Source organism: Plecotus auritus, assembly GCF_963455305.1.
Source record: "Plecotus auritus genome assembly, chromosome: 10".
Taxonomy (NCBI): Eukaryota; Metazoa; Chordata; class Mammalia; order Chiroptera; family Vespertilionidae; genus Plecotus; species Plecotus auritus.
In genome coordinates this window covers 52,114,649-52,132,956 of record NC_137785.1, presented here as the reverse complement: position 1 = coordinate 52,132,956, position 18,308 = coordinate 52,114,649, and the positions used below count along the sequence as shown (strand labels likewise).

General features: G+C 39.8%; 1 protein-coding gene across 2 annotated transcripts in view; it reads right to left on the bottom strand.

Moving 5' to 3' along the window:
• CDH8 (cadherin 8) overlaps window positions 1-18,308 on the bottom strand; it is a 335,345-nt gene that overhangs the window by 132,059 nt on the left and 184,978 nt on the right. For both annotated transcript variants that reach the window (XM_080645709.1, XM_080645710.1), the window contains exons 5-6: window positions 5,040-5,207; window positions 999-1,186 (exon numbers count right to left, since the gene is read on the bottom strand). In XM_080645709.1, coding sequence (XP_080501835.1) covers window positions 999-1,186; window positions 5,040-5,207 — 356 coding nt within the window. The remainder of the gene's footprint in view (window positions 1-998; window positions 1,187-5,039; window positions 5,208-18,308) is intronic.

Genomic DNA, 18,308 nt, shown 5'->3' with positions numbered 1-18,308 from the left:
CCTAACCACTCTGCCTGCCTGCCTAATCACCCGTAACTACTTTGCCTGCCTGATTGTCCCAACCTCCTCTGCCTTGCCCCTGCCGCCGTGGCTTTGTCCAGAAGGATGTCCGGAATGACGTCCAGAAGGTCATTTGGCTGTCCAGTCTAATTAGCATATTACACTTTTATTATTATAGATTAATTTGGACTATTTCATGACAGATATATGAAGGACAACATTAAACTAAATACCCATGATGAGCCTGGCTGGTGTGGCTTAGTGGTTGAGCATTGACCTATGCACCAGGAGGTCATGGTTCAATTCCCAGTCAGGACACATGCCTGGGTTGCGGGCTCGAACCCCAGTCTAGGGATGTGCAGAAGGCAGCCAATCAATAATTCTCTTTCCTCATTGATGTTTCTATCTCTCTCTCCCTCTCCCTTCCTCTCTGAAATCAATACAAATATATTAAAAAGAAAGACTTCAGTGTGATTTGTGGAGACATACCAGGAAGCAGGAGGGCAGACATGGGGAGAATTAATATAGAGAAAGATTAAAAGCCATTGAACTCGCCAACTCTGTGGGCAAGTGAGGCTTCTTCCCACTGGAAATCCTCTTTGGAACCATAGACAATATGCCTCAAAATAATTTCTTCAAAGAATAGGAGCTGTCCCCCAATCTGCACCCCTCATTGCTTGAGGGTTGCCTTTCAAGTGTTGAGTTCCCTACAAATTCCTGCAGTTTTGGAAAAGGCAGTGTGATGTAGATGGGAGAGATAAGGTGAGATTGGTGGCTAGCATCACCATGGTAACTCCTTCCCAGAGCTTTAGCTGATAATGCAAAGTGGGGCCAAGAGGTATGAGGTGTAAAATTAGCTCCACTTTTTCTGCAGCTAAAGAAGAGACAACTCTATCAGCTCTAAGACTTCACCAGAAAGTCCACCCAACTCCCGCAAACCCCGAAACTCAGGTTTCCAAGAGGTATTTTGAATGTGAACAAAATCTTCCTCCGCTTACCTTTCTTAGTCTTATAATGCCATCCTGGGCCTGGGCATCAGAGGTGATTTCAAAGAGTGCTGTTCCATCCCCATCAATGATGTCATACGATGACTGTGCATTTTCACCAATATCTTGATCATTGGCTTTTACCCTGCCTATGGCAGTGCCAAGAACCACATCTTCAGGTACTGAGAAGTGATACAGACCTTAGGGAAGAGGAGAAACACTGAGCATCGTGCAGATTCCATTCATTCATTCATTTAGCAAAGATTTATTGGGCACCTCCTTTCTTCTGGTGGACACTCCTGTAAATGCTACCACTACAATGTGGAAAAGATTTTAAAAATTATTTTTGTTGTGGAATGCACAATATTTTAAACGAGTCAGAGACAGAGTTCCCAGAAGTAGTGAGTTCTTGTTGAGACTCTTCTGAGATATGGAATTTATCCCACCACATGTGCACCAAGTGTGTAGTTGGAGCAGAGTTATAGCAGGATATTAGTGAATCTATGTGAATGTTCTTTCCAATGGACTGTACAATCACATCTGCTGCCCGTGGGGCTATTTCTTGTTGCCCAACATAAAACAGTAAGCTAATTTCAGCACAGGAAGATGCCATGTGTAACACACAGAAAGTCACTTTTGAGGTTACCTCTGTATTTACAGACTCGCAGACCATTTTTGATAAAACCCAATTACTAAACTTCTGCTGTGCCCTGCAGCAAGCTGTTCTGACACATGAAACACTCCTCTTGTTACCCAAGTCCCTCCTCATTGCTCTGAACAACAGAACCCCTACTTTCCAAACTCTCTAGGCAAAATACAATTACAGTGTATGTTCCTTCTCCTGTGGGGGCAGTAAAACATGGCTAATTAGTGGCATCTTAATTCAAATCGCTTTAGCGGTTGCCTCAGTGTTTCCCCTTCCCTTGAAGGAGGGGAAGCTTTTGGAAACGTAACCCCTGGCTCTTACCACTTCAGTGCATATGTGCCCTACATTTCATTGCCAACTCCTGCCTTTATTTGCCTGAGGGTTTTCTCTGGCTTTCAGAATTCACTTTGGCCCCTGCCTGTCAGACCAGAACTGGAGAGAATTCATGCCCCACAGAAGCAGCCCTTAAACACTCACCAGAGTTCCTATCGCAGCTTCCTCCCTTCTCTGGTAGGGTAACATTGCTACTTTTTTTTTCTTCGCTTGCTTGTTTATTTAATTTACAGTGTTCCAGAATTCCCCCAGTGGGATACGCTCCAGTCATACCACAGTGGTAGTTGGCTCGATAATGTGCATCTTTGGCTCCCTGTGTTTCTCACCCGCATCCTCACTTCCCTCCTGGCATTTCTTGGCATCATCTCCAAGATAAACTACTTATAATCAAATTCTTGTCTCAGTGCCTGTTTCTGGGGAATCCAAACCCAGACAACCAGGACGTTTTAGTCCCATTGCACCAAAAACAAGGGGAGAATAAACACTCAATGAACCATAAACCCAAAAGGAAAAATTACATCTGGAGAACACTACCTAATTGTGGTTTGAACTCAATCACTGGGTCCCTGGGATAAACTCGGGCTCATTTTACCCACTGTAACAAGATTAGTTCAGAGGACGGGTAAGGGTTTCTTCTAACACGAACACCCTTTCATTTAATGATGACAGAAAGATGTCCCTTAGAATCATGAGATGATGGGACTGGGGAACAAAACGTTTTCCTAATAGTTTTGCCAGAAGGCACGCACTGAAAGTCATGCTGTTGAGCATAAGTTTCCCAATTCTCTCATAATTGGTGCAATGATTCCATTTCCTTCAGACTTCTTATTCCAGGTAAGGTTTGAGATGCTCCATTCAGGAATAGTTATTAAGTAAATAAGGCAGCAAGGGACCTCACCTCGCTGCCTGTTCTGATGCAGAGAGCCTTGGGAAACTAAGCAAATGGAACAATTCTTTAGCCATCTCTATTCTATGCACTCCCATCATCTCTATCAGTGTGATCATGTTTAATGGTTATTACCTCTAAGGAAGTTATTAACACTTCTGAAACTCATCTGCCACTGCTGAAGTGAAACAATCTTTTTTGCAAGAAAGAAGAGTTGCATCTTAGAGCATTAACTCTAATGGCAACTGAAAAAGAAAGAGGTTGGGGGAAGGATAGGAGAAATGGTATTTCTCCATTTCAATAACCTTGTTAAAGGGGGCTGCCTTGTTGTCTGATTTATGAATGGCCAGATGTGAAATTTCTCAGTGAAAATGCAATTTTAATGTTCTTTCTACCTTGGAATTTCTGAAGATAAATTCTCAAAGGTACCTCAACTCTGTCTCTCTCCCTGTCTTTCTCTCTGTCCTCTCATCGCTCTCTTTCTTCAAAAACTGGTTCTCCTATGGCAGTGGTCGGCAAACTGCGGCTCGTGAGCCACATGCGGCTCTTGAGCCACGGTTTGCCGCTCTGTTGACTAATGAGTTTGCCGACCACTGTCCTATGGTATTTCCTATCCCAGCAAAATGTACCAGTATGCATCTAATAATCTTTCATGTCAGAAATATAATTCACCTCCTCAACTAAAAATGCAATCTATCCTTAGATTTTTGCTATCATAACCTCTCAAATATCTATTGCAACTATGCACTCTTCTCCACTTCCACTGAGACCACCCTGGCTTGCCAAGGCTACCATCACTTTGACATGAATGACTACAACCACCTGTTAACTGGCTGCACTGTGGGGAAGACACTGGGAAGAGGCCAGCTTTCATTTTCTCTGATTTCCCTGAAATCAAATCCTATTACTTAAGCTACCACTTAAAATTTTTTCTCTCATTTTTTCAACTTAATTTTAAAAATATATATATTTTTATTGATTTCAGAGAGGAAGGGAAAGGGAGAGAGAGAGAGAAACATTGATAGAATCATTGATCAGCTGCCTCCTGCACACCACCTACTGGGAAACAAGGCCATAACCTGGGCATGTTCCCTGGCCAGGAATTGAACCATGACCTACTGGTTCACAGGTCACTGATCAACCACTGAGCCAGACTGGCCGGACTCAACTTTAAATATTTTAATGCTTCCCAGTGCTGTTAGGATAAAAGTCATGGTACTTAGAAAGGACTACAAATCCAATACATCTAACTCTTGCCTAACCTAACTCTCCAGCTTCTGTGCTTCCCCTGCTGTGGGATTCTATCCATTCCCATGCAGGGCCCTACACCCTTCTTCTACAGGGTGTTTAGACAGCCTTTTCCTCTAGGTGCAATGCCCATCCCCCAATCTCTTGGTTTGACCTTGTCTCAGCTAATTCCGAATCATCATTCATCCCTCAACTGAAGAGTCTCCATGCCAGAAAGACCTTCCCCAGTCATCTCTCTAGGTCCAGTTACTTTGACAAATACTCAGAAGAAAAGGGGTTCCATGAGAGTACAAGAACGTTGGCAAATGATGACCGTCTCCCTGATTCATTGATGGTGGCTGCCTAGAAGGCTGTGGAGAGTTTTCTGAGGCTGAACATGTCCTTAGCAGGGAAGAGTCCAGTCAGTGATCACTGATGTTCCCTCAGCTGAGGAAAAGTATATATTTTGCAGCAAATGTATATGCCTTTTTCACCTCAGATGCTAAAGATTTAGTTTATTTTATATGACAAGTAGGACTATTGATAGAACAATATCGGAGGTGCATTTAATCACTCTATCAAAATTTCTTAATGGAAGGAACCATGGAATAGAGAAATACGCTCACATCTTACAGTTTCAGCTCCACGACTTTAACTACATACTCAATATTTGGAAATTATTTCAATTTATTTAAACTTTGTAAAATGAGGGTGCATTTAGTACCAAATGACAAGAGGATTGCTTGTTTTGTGTATATATGTGAATTGCCATACCTTATATATAACCCACACTAAATGATGGCAATTGGCTTTTTGGATGTTTATCATATAAATTTGAATTTTATAGTATAATTATAACATATATTAATTACAATATAAATATAAATAATGAAAATTATAATATAAATTCAAATGACAACATCATACTTAGATTCTCATCCAGTGCAGGAAATTCACTTACTCTGGGCAAATTTTGGAGGATTGTCATTAACATCAGTAAGAGTCACTGTCAGTGTCGTGGTCCCAGACAGGCCCCCGGAGTGTCCACCCATATCTTTGGCTTGGATGACGACCAGGTACTCCTCCTTGGCTTCTCTGTCCATGTTGGGAAGGGCAGTTTTTATAATTGCTGATGGAGAGAGAAATGGGAGAATGACTTTCAGGCAGAGAGCTCATTCAAAAATAAATGTATGAATCTTTCTCTCTCTCTCTCTCACTCTCTCTCTCTCTCTCCCTCTCTCTCTCACACACACCACACAAATACATAAACACATACAAGTCCCCACTCACACAATTTTCAGTTTTCTTTTGACATTTCACTGGTGTGTGTTTGTGATGCCAACACTAAGAAAGATGAGACTCATAGACAGCAGTAGATAACTTGCAAAAATCCATTTTATCACGTCTTTTTTAAAACTTGCAAAAATATACATTCCAAAGTATACTGAATGGCATACTCTTGCCTACCAAATTAAAGTATAAATCATAACACAGCCTCATCTACCCAGGGAAACCCTGGAAGTAGAAGAATCCTACAATTTATCACAGGCTCCAATTCCCCTACAAGAGGAGGAAATACACAAATAGCTTGAAGGCTCTGAGGTCAAAGATAAATTATTCTGAAGCTCACAAACACATTTGGAATCAAAGAAGTAAATGCATTTTTGGAATCAACTCAGATGAATAAGATACATATCAGAATTAACATAGGCAAGTGTCTAAATCCCAAGGTACTATTTGTTCAACTACATTTATACTTTAATTGTTTACTTACACCTTCTCTATTGTAAAAGAAATAAATACTTAAGAAAAACAGAAAGATCATGAAAACAGGGTACAACATAAAGTCATATGGAATAACCTAAAATCATGAGTGCTAAAATGTCAGTGTTTCTTCTTCTGATTTATTTTCAGGATTTTATCTATCTGCCTCTTTGTCAATTGTACTAATAATTGAATTTTCTTGTTAAAGATTCAACATTTGCATAGGTCCTGAACTTATTTTGAAAATCGGTATTTAGTCCTCTCTCTACCCTTATAATTCTTTTCCTAGATAAGCATATGTGTATAACTCTAAAGCCATTACTTAAATATGCATACAAATGTGCATATGTATTTAAACATTTAACCACAAATGTGATCATGATATAGGCATGTATTCACACAATGGATGTCTTTGAGATATTTTCTTTTAAATATATTTTTATTGATTTCAGAGAGGAAGGAAGAGGGAGAGGAAACATCAATGATGAGAGAGAATCATTGATCAGCTGCCTCCTGCATGCCTCACAATGGGGATCAAGCCAGCAATCCAGGCATGTGCCTGACCAGGAATCGAACCATGACCTTCTGGTTCATAGATCAATGCTCAACCACTGAGCCACGCTGGCCAGGCTGAGGTATTTTCTTGTTAGCACATAGAAGTTCAACTTATTACTTCTTATAGGTGCATCCTTGTTCATTTATGAGTATACTATGAGTAACTTAATCTCATATTAATGGATATTTGCAATCATTTCCATTTTTTCCATTTCAAAGAGTAATCATCTATCTTATAAGAATATTATATTTTTTCTGTGCCCTGCATTTTTACTTAAGCCTATATCATAGGATGCCCCTCCCCATATTGCTAAAACCTCATAAGAAAAATGATCATGATTAGCCTAGTATATTCCTATTGAATGGATGTGTGTTATACCTCTGGCCCAAATGAAAGAAAACTGTTCAGATTAAAGATGATCCCCCTTACTTCTAACCCAGGGACATCATAGAGGTTCAGTTCAAACTGAGGATGAGCCACACTCTTACACACTCCTCAAATTGTAATTCTGTTTTGTTTTGTTTGTTACTGTTGTTTTTTTTTTAACTCCTATAGTCTAATTAAATCATCTGTCTGTAAAAGGTTTGTGAGAAGTTCAAGTCCCTGCATCATTTGAGTAGCTGGAAAGGCCTCAGAGTATTCTGGGAAATCTAATCCACCCAGGCAGTGGGCAGGCTCGGGGAAGAGGTGAGTTCTTATGCTCTTTATTTGACCTTGACATAACTTTCATATCAAAGCGTCCCATCTGGGGAGCACTCAATTGGATATCCATGCTTATTTGAAAACACTGATGGTAACATAATAATATCTTGCTTTACAATTGTTTGTCTCAGGATTTGATCATATCATACTATAACTCAATACATCACACTTCTAGGGTTATAAACCAAAACAGAAAGAAAAGGAAAAAAAAGAAATATGTCCATTACTCAGACTTAGATCACTATCCCTTGATTGTCTCTCTTAACCTGGCCATTCCATGGGCAATAGTTTCTTTGTAAAACTCTCCTCAATCATTCTATTCCTACCAGAATACTCTAAGATATGGTTAGAATACCTGCTCCTGCCCTATCCGGTTTGGCTCAGTGGATAGGGTGTCGGCATGCAGACTCAAGGGTCCCAGGTTCGATTCTGGTCAAGGGCATGTATCTTGGTTGTGGGCACATATCCAGTAGGGAGTGTGCAGGAGGCAGCTGATCAATGTTTCTCTCTCATCGATGTTTCTAACTCTCTATCCCTCTCCCTTCCTCTCTGTAAAAAAATCAATAAAATATATTTAAAAAAAAAAAGAATACCTGCTCCTTACCTAAGTGTCAAACGTGGTTCCATCATGCCATTGTTACACAGACATCTACAGGTAAAATGTATGTCGATGAGTAACATACGGCTGTCCCAAGCATGCCATTCTTACACAGACATCTACAGGTAAAATGTATGTCAGTGAGTAACATACAGCTGTCCCAAGCATGCCATTCTTACATGGATATCTACAGTTACAAAGTATGTCAATGAATAACATATGGCTGTCCCAAGGATCGCTCCTTATCTGTAAAACTGAGAATACTACCTATTCACTTAGATTAGTTGCTCAAAATGACCCCGCTGGGAAGCTGCACAGCTGGGCGACTTCACACTTGCTCTTTGCTTCTGCAGCATCGGGAGGAGTTTTCCTGATTTCTAAGGCAAGCAGGAGTCTCTTCAAGGTTTCGTGAGGGCATGCGGCACATATAATTGGCTCCAGTACAAATTGTATAATAAACAGCGCTTGCTTTGTCTGAGCCACCCCCTTCCCCATCTCTAGCCTCAACCTCACAAGTAGCAGTAACTCATTAGAAAGCCCAAGACTGAATTTCTGGAACATTTTTCTGCTACTTGGTGGCTGTAAAGGCAGGATAGGAAAAACATACAAGTGCCCTTTGCTCTCCTATTTGTTCTCCATTAGGTTGGGACGTGTTAACATTTTTTAAAATTCCCATTCAAAAGGCAAATCGATCCACTTGCATAAATATTGTAAGATATTGATAAGCTCCTAAAATATAAATTTAAAAACTGCCTGAAAAACGTCCTTCTGCTTCTCCCTAAATTATTTGCTTTGGTTCACATATTTCCCCAAGCCCTAGGAGCCTCAGGCTGTGTCTTCTGTGGGTGAGAGAACTACCATATTTATACATACATAAACATACATACATATATATGTTGTTTGGTATTATATACCAGCTAAAACAGAGCAGAAAATACAGTGATCAGACTGTTTTTCCTTTAAGATTTGAGAAATAAAAAAATTTGACCCGTGAATACCCCCCCCAAAAAAAATTGCTAAAATGTTCAATTAAGAAGCATTTTTACCTATTTTCAACTTGGATTTTTACAAGGTAGATAGAAACTCCCTATATACTCTTTTCACCGGTATAAACAAATTTAAAACACCTTGTGATGGTGCTAATTTTATATTTTCAATTTTTAATTTATTGGTTTGAGAGAGAGACACACATTGGTCTGTTGTTCCACTTACTTATACATTCATTGGTTGATTCTTTTATGTACCATGACCGGGAATTGAATCTGCAACCTTGGCATATCAGAACAATGCTCTAACAACTGAGCAACCCATCCAGGGCATGATGGTGCTAATTTTAAATAGCTTCCCATTGCCCAAAATATGAATTGTGTCTCCTGTCACAGTCATGCTCAACCCCACATGCCTATGTCTCCCACATGCTTATGGTCACACGTTCTCAATGCCCAGAAATGTGTTCATAAACTTAAACGTGATGTTGAAACTCCCATTACACCAACTTGGCAACAGATTCAGGTGTTCAATTTATGGCCATCAGCGTGACAACATTCTTTCTTCTGGGACAGTTAGTAAAACTCCTTGATGTAGGTATTTGCTAAACAACCTCACAAAAAATAAAATCAACTTTTTTTTCCAATGGAAATTTCAGGATTATGACTTGGAGCTGATCTGATGAAAAATATCACCCCTGGTATCTCTGACTTTTGTAACTTTCCAACTCAGCAATTGTTCTAGGGTTTACCAGCCGTGGGCAAACTACAGCCCGCGGGCCGGATCCGGCTGTTCGATCCGGTTCTCTTGCTCTCCCCTCCACTCCTTTACTCTGAATTTATATTAGTTCACACAAACACTCCATCCATGCTTTTGTTCCGGCCCTCCGGTCCAGTTTAAGAACCCATGGTGGCCCTCGAGTCAAAAAGTTTGCCCACCCCTGGTTTAGACCTAGTCCCCCTTCACTAGTCCCCCTTGAGTAAATCACAGAGCATCCTGGGGACACAGCTTTTCCTTGAGAACAGAGGCACTAATGTGCTGAGCAGGAAAAACAAACGCACGCAATTGGTGTTCAGGAGGATGAGCAGGTCCCGCTGGATTCCCAATAACATTAAGTGCAGATTCAGCTCAGACAAGAAATGTAAACAAATATCTTTTAGAAGTTTTTCCCTGGAACTTCATTTTGAAAATCTAATCAGAAAAATCAATTAATGCAAACAGTCCACCCTCCATGAGTTTAATTCAATGCAGGTATTGAAACTGGCACTGGGGAGCAGGAATGGGAAGGTATGGGAATCCAGATGAACCCTGGTAGGAGGATTAAAACAGGGAAGGGGACCATCTTGCTCTGAAACTGGCATTCACTACCCTCCAGGGAACACATTGACTGTGAGTATAGCTATGAATTAGATTGATGGGTGATGTTTGATGATAGATAGATAATAGATAGATGGATGGATAGATGGATGGATGGATAGATAGATAGATAGATAGATAGATAGATAGATAGATAGATAGATATGATAGGTAGATGGTAGATACATATGTAGATATAGATGGTAGATGATAGATAGATAGATCGACAGACAGAATAGATAGATAGATAGATAGATAGATAGATAGATAGATAGATAGATATGATAGGTAGATGGTAGATACATATGTAGATATAGATGGTAGATGATAGATAGATAGATCGACAGACAGGATAGATAGATAGATAGATAGATAGATAGATAGATAGATAGATGATAGGTGGGTGATAAAAGATCTGCATCTGAAGAAACTAATTTCCTCATATATTTCTGGTGCTTCATTCTCCTGTACTTAAAAGGCATGGTCTTATCTTAAATTTGTTCAATCAAATGGAGATTTCTCTGGTGCGGCACTTGAAGAATTTAAATCCTAGACCGGCCTAAGTTCTTCTATGTGCTAAGCAGCTGCTCCTCGTGCCTCATCATTCAGAGAGTACTTCTGATTAGAACCCAGTCTCAGACATCTCAAAAATTTAAAACGTGTGCGTGTGTGCGCGTGTGCGTTTTCTCCCCATTGTCTTGGGCGTTATCATTTGGGAAGCATTCTGTATCCGTCAGGAAGACTTCTTTTTATAATTTCTGTGCTATCAGAGATTGAGAGGCTGCCTGAGAAAGGCAAGGAGATGCTGATTAACTCCTTTGTCATCGTGAAGGCTGATTACTGTAATTCAGTCTTTGTGGGCCCCCCAGATTGTGCCGCTCAAAGATTGCCGTGGATCTGAAACGCTGTGCTCAACTCCTCTTCTGAATGCGACTTGTTGAGCACGTTATCCTGGTTATGAAACCACTAGCTTTGTCATTCCCCGAAACTCTTGCCATTTCAATGTGCGCTTATCATCTTGCTATCTGTAAAAGGGGGGCTTTGCTGATAAGATTAAGTGGCACAAACTCACTTAGCCATAAGTCTTTTGTGGAGGGGGGGGGGGTTCACAGACTGCACCCATACTTTCTGCAACCGTGGGATCTATGCCACATGCCGCCAGTGATGAGGGTAAAGGATATATATCCAGAGCAGCCTCAACACATGCCCACATTATCACTGAAGAAGAGCTTCGGTATAATCACTTCAATCATGCCCAGCCTGCACGGATATGTCACAAAGGAGAAAGTGACATATGAGAAAACTACGCCTCCACAGGGTACAAAATCTCCTGCGTCTCCCTTTCTTCGTGACTAGAAAACTATGAATTAGCGAGATGGGTGGTGATTGATGATAGATAGATAGACCAAAAATCAGACAGACAGACATGAAGATACATAGATATAGATGGGTGATAAAATAGTCGCTATTTGGAGAAACTAAATTTCTTATCTATTTCTGGTTCTTTTGTAAAACTGAACAATATAACTGGAAAGCTAATTGATTAAATGTATCAGTAATCAAAAGGTTATTTATAGACTTTGACTTTATACTTTTAAAATCAGAACTTATTCCAAGAAAATTTAAAGTTTTTCCTTTCTCACTTTTTTTTAGAGTGTGTTCACTTTTTGTAAGATATTTTGTAAAGGCAACCAATTTAAATAATTTAAATACGTAGCAAGGCAAATATTAACTTAGTGGTTAAGGTTATTTAGATTAAAAATATACATTATTAAGGAGATGTTTAAAATAATGTTAAAAATGTCTAGCAACATAAAATGCTGATAACAATTTCTAAATTTTATTTTAAAAGAATATTTGCCATAATTATTTTATATTATAATGTGCTTGTAAAAAATTGGCAAGAATATACATAAAAATAACGTGATGAGGTTTTGTAAAGGAATAGAAGGCCCTCTCCTTCCCACAATAAATTTCCCTGAACTCCCTCATGGGAATTGGAGGAATGTACCTGCTAGAAAAAGGGCTCTGGGGTTAGATATATGAGAATTTATTTTGGTAGGAGTGCTACCAGCCATGTGATCTTGGAGAGATCACTGAAACTCACTGAAGCTCTCAAATCTCTTGTGTAAAATGCTATGAATAGCTAAACAACAATTTCAGTTTGGTATTATTACATGTGAGATAAAAAGCCAAATGTGTTACTTTATACATATACAGATATTATTACATATAGATATAGGTACATACACAGAGATATATAAGTATATACATATTTTTGTATTTATATTTCCAAATATATTCATACATCAGACATATATTTATACCTAACTTTGTATTTATATTTTATAAATATATACATATCTATACATATTTATATAAATAAAATTTAGGTATTAATTCCATGTAATAATAATCAAAATACACTTATTTTAATAAAAATTAGTAACAAAGCTTATGTTCTATGATGCTACAAAACATGAACATTCCTCACCAATTTCAGAATGGTATGCCTCCACGGTGATTTCCAGGCAACAAAAAAAAATTGGCATCCAAGTATCTACATAATTTGTGCCCAACTGATCTTTTACCACAACATTCTACACAACATATGGCTTTTAAAAAATGGAGATATAATGGACATATAGCATTGTCTTAGTTTCAAGTGTACACCAAATGATTTGATGTTTGCACGTACACTCAATGCTCACCACAATAAGATATTCACCTTTCTTCAGACGATCCTCACTCATACTTTGGCGCCTGCACAACTTTGTGGAGAGTCAGCCCAGACCACCCTCGGCCTTCACTCGGCCTCTTAGAACTCCATTCATGTTTTCAGGTCCAGCTCTGATGTTGCAGAGACAAAGAAGCCCTCCCAGGTAGAACTAATGACTCTCTTCCTTTCCATCTTCATGCACCTTCACTAGGACCTGCCTCATGGCATTTACCTTTATGTCTTTTCTCCATTTCACCATGTCCTCTATGATTTCAACCTGTCCTGAGAGTAAAGTACTGTGGGCAGGAACCACATCTTATTCATCTTCCAATGCCCAGAACCAAATATAATCTCTGGCACATAATGGGTACTCAACCAATGTAGTAGAGAATAAAATAATACCAAGGAAAAGAAAGAAGGTAGGAGGGATGAAGGAAGGAAAAGAAAGGCAGAAAAAAAGGTAACAGAGTTTTTCCTAGCTGCCATGGGGACTCAGTATTGGAGTATGCAAACATGGGATAAATGTCAGTAATTGTCATGTCTATGGGGTACAGAGATCTTTAGATACAAATATAACATAACAGAGCCACCAAGTGGGGAGGAAGGTATCAAGATCTGAATCTAAGTCTTGCAACCTTCAAGGCTCAAAAAATGCCCAGGGCTATTCCAGACCATCTCATATGTCACATCTTCAGGTCATGCCAGTTTGCCAGAGGAAGGTCATAAGCTCATGACACTTCAGTGAACGCCAGTGATGTGAGTATGTTTTGTAGATTAAAGAACCCAGGGGTTCTCCTTGTTTCTTTAGATATTTTATCCATTTCATAATTGACATTTGAGTTGTTTACTAAGTGCCTCAGTATATGTTTATGGTTTAGTGTTCTAATATTTCAGATAATTTCAGGATTACTAATGATGAACTATGTATCCTAGTAACATTTCATGAATTTAATTAATTGAAGTTGAATTCATGAAAAAACAATTGCTTTCATCTACACACTTTACCAATAATGCCCTAGTCTTTCTTGTCATTTTTCAAGTGCCATTATTATTTATTTCTCTTGGCATATATACAGATATGACATTCACATTTTCTAAAATTATTTATAGGTAAAATTAGTTAGCTGAAAATGTATTATTAGATGACTATTAATGGTTTGGAATACGGTCCAGCAATGAGAAAGGTCTCAGGCCATGTCACATAGACTGATTCCGAATCTGGGCCTCTAGAATTTTAGTTATAAATAAATTAGTGAAATTATCCACTTCCTTCGGGCAAAAAAAAAAAAAAAATCTCCATATCATGCTTACTAAGATATTTTTCCAACAATTTCCTCCTATGTTATCACAATATCTTAACATGAGTCTGACAGACATGACTTCTTTGACTTATAGAATCTTGACTTATAGAGTTCATATATATTTAACTCTACATGACCCTCCCCATTTATGTTTGAAAACTGGTGCTAGAGAACAGTAGGTTGTAAGCTGTCAATTAGACCATGAGGATCCATCCAGTATCTCAATGTATACAAATTACTTATTTGCATGTGAATTTCCTGTCTCAGGAGGCAGTATATTCTCTGACTAAATAACTATACCTTCTTCCTCCCCTCCTGGGTGGTTCACATGCATGTCCAGATCCTTATCTGCAGGCAATGACACAGGAAATAGTTGTAAGTGAATTGACAATGATGCCCTGTCTCGATAGCTTTACACTCTGGGCGGAGTGACTTGTATGTGGACTGTCCCCTCTGCAGCTCCTGGATTCCCCTATTAAACAATTCTGCACAGGCCACCCCTTTCCAGCATCAACACATGACTAGCCAATAACTGATGCGACTCAAACTGCCAATTTCGTGTTCCATTGAAATCCTTGCAATTATTCCTATTCACAATTGATGACTCCTCAATCAAGTGGAATTATCTCTGTGAAGAATATGATGGCTCTATTCTTTCCTTAAGCTGTAATTCCAATAACTAATTAGACATACAAGAAATATGGGTGGTTTAAAGAAGCAAAGTGAAAGTCGCTAAAGATTGGACGCTTTCTCCACGGCAGGGTTGTGGAGAAGCTAAAGCAGGGGCTTGGCAGTGCCCACTGAGAAATGGAGCTGGTTTGGAGACCTGAGTCTAAATAAAGGCAAGTAACTCTTTTCAGCTCTTAGCCCCTTAGTCTCCTCATCTGGACAACAGAGGTTTTAAACACCTACCTCACATTATATGAACCAGCATGCAGCATTGTTCATAGAGCATAACAGAGATTCAAATATGAAGTGAAATGATATTATCTCTGAATGCTAGGTGGCACTGATTCCTCTCCTGCCCCATTGGAACTCTGGCCCCATACCTCAGTCAGACACAACATGTCATATGGATCGAAGCCCACGAAGTTTGAGGAGTCTGGGTGTTTTTTAAAATATATTTTTTATTGATGTCAGAGAGGAAGGGAGAGGGAGAGAGAGCTAGAAACATCAAAGATGAGAGAGAATCATTGATGGGCTGTCTCCTGCATGCCCCACACTGGGGATCAAGCCCACAATCCGGGCATGTGCCCTGACCAGGAATTGAACCATGACCTCCAGGTTCATAGGCTGAGGCTCAACCACTGAGCCACTCAGTCTAGGCAGGAGCCTGGAGTTTGATATCACACATTGGGTTTGATTGGCCCTTCCATTTCCAAGTGCTATCATTAATATGGGCAATTTTCTTAATGTCTCTGAGCATCTGTTTTCTTTTTTGCTTCATAGAGATAGTTCTTACCTCATAATTTTTCTTGTGTTGTTTTTTTGTGGGGGAGGGGAGGGTTCTTAAGATGATTATTAAGACAGATAATGCATATTATGTTATTATTTAACATGTGTTAATAACATAAATGTGTATATATATATATATATATATATATATGGTTGCTTTTTAGCTAATAATAAAATAGTCATTAGCTGATCACTATTACTATGACTATAGCTGATACCACGTTATTGCTGGGTGATTGTGAAGACCAATCATGATAAAAATAATAATACTCCATATCTTATAGAACCTCCTTTGGGCCAGGCCCTATACAGGTACCAAGTCTATATGCATATAAGGTGCTTAGGGTAGTGTTGGCATGGAGTAGGTATTCACCTATGTAGCTATTATAATTATTATCACCGTTACCTCATCTTTCCATGTCACAATATCCAGTTAGGTAGCAATTACAGTTCCTGCTAAACAATGAAGGAATAGGAACTTCTGTGACCTTGGTTAATTGATATATATTCTGTGAGCTTCAACATGGTTGAGATAGTCATAGACCTAATGATCTTAGAACTTCTGTTTCATCAACTTGTCTCTCTTACACCTTGGAAGTTCTAGCTGATCACGGATCGCTAACTTCAGAGGACTCTGCTTGGTAAGTTTGCATGTTAGCCGCAAATGATAGTCATTGCTCTTCCTCTTTGAGTAATCTCTAACCCAGAGATCCAAAACCAACTCAGAGACCTGTCACTCAGGAAAGTCCCACCAACCCACTAATCCTGATTGCAAATGTCTACAAAATGCAGAGAGTAAGTGAGACTCTAGCAAAGAGACTGCCTCTGCTGATAAAATGTTCCCAATTAACTAACTCTTCAACCTCAAATTCTTAGAGAAATTTCTGGCTAATAAGTCATGCCTTTGCCCCATGGGTCATTGAGCATTGCAACAAATGATCACTGTATAACCTCTACGTGTGGCTGAATAGGCTCCCCACCCATAAACATAAAAGCACAGCCCAAGGCTCAGAGTTGAGGGGCAACAATGTGCTTCCAATTGCTTTAACAGGTCAGAAGGGCACATCGACTTCAATGAGAGGGCTTGGCCGAAAAGGGGAAGGTCTTCCTTTAATGATGGCAGCTGCCACAAAGCCCATCGACATGTGATGAGAACTTGCCTCAGTTCCCTTCCAAGTCAGATCAGCAACCAGACTGGGCCTGACAATATTCTAGGATTTCCATGCTTACACTGCTTTTTTCCTTATCTGCCAAATATGCTTACAAAACACTGAGGCGTACAAAAGTGGAAAGTGTTCAGGTGTTGAGAGCAGTTACATATCGGAAGCACCCACAATAATTCTGATGCATTTACAATAATTCAAGGGGCACAGAGCTCCCAACTACCCCTGGATAACCTCCTCACCGTTCCTCCGGTGCCTTTCCACCCAAGGTCCTCCTCCACCTCTCTGTTGCCTTCTGCAAGGTCTTCTTTTGAAATCCCCCTACATTCTGCTTTGGGGCCGCAGGCTCTCTTTCTTCCCAGCAGAGTAACTTTTCTCCTTTCCTTCACCTTCTCTCTCAAAAGAGAATTCTCCTCCTCCTCCATTCCTCTTGCCCCCTCTCAGTGCTGCTGAGTGAGCCCTCAATCCCACCAGTGTCTGTGCCAGATGCACCATCAACCACCACCTTCCACTGGCACGGTACTCACCCTTCCTTTTCACTCTTCCTTATTATCATGGGTGTTAGGTTCTTTTCCTCCTCTTTATTAAAAAAAAAAAAAAAAATCCCCACCAAATTACTTGTACCCATGTAGTCCATGCTCCCGTTTGTGGACCAAAGAGGGCAGGTGGCACCAAACGCCCTGAGCTTTATTTTGAACAGACTAAGAAGTCATATTGCAAAACAGCTGGCGAGGAATAAATCTGCCATTCCACTGTGTGCTGCGGACCTACTGCGCATCGAGCCCTGTGTCAGGTACTAAGGATGCAGGGGAGGAGACAGGCAAGGAGGTTAACTTCACATCCTTACATTCTAAGAATTTATCATCGACATGAACCAGAGCAACGAGGCTCACACCTCATGGGATTTCTGGGCTCCAGCTTTTTCGTTTGTAAAGCTGGGAGAGTGATGTTTACCTTACAGGGAAGAGAGAGAGAGATAGAGATAGATAGATATAGATAGAAAGATAGATAGATAGATAGATAGATAGATAGATAGGGAGAGACACACGTGTCACCAGCAAAAACCACTATTATAAGTGTTTCTCAGATACACTGGTCAATGTTAACCATGACTATGAGCACAGGTCATTGTGAATACTGAAATCCAGATATGACTATGCCCCATAATAGAGAGGCAAGCACAGGGCACTGCATGTCTATGTCCCCCCAGGAAAGAGATAATTAGACTTGTATAACCAAGAGGCCTGCTGACCTCCCTAGGAGGCAAGCCAGAGGCAAAACCACTGGGAAGGGGAAGTGAGGGAGATGTTTAGTTAACAGGGAGTTAACCTACAGAGGGTTAGGAAGAGCGGATTTGTATTGTATAGATCTATTGTTCCCTCCGTGACAGTTGTCACAATACATCAGAGCTTGGTTTCTTCAAATATATCAAGTGGCTGATAATTCTTATTCTCTATATTAAAATTAAAAACTGTACAAATAAGTATAGCTTCCTTCTCCTGCTCTGTATTTTTAAAAATGATGACTCCCCCTTCTCTTTCTCTTCCTTGATTCTTTTTTTAAAAAAATATGTTTCTATGGATTTCAGAGAGGAAGGGAGAGGGAGAGAAATAGAAACATCCAAGATGA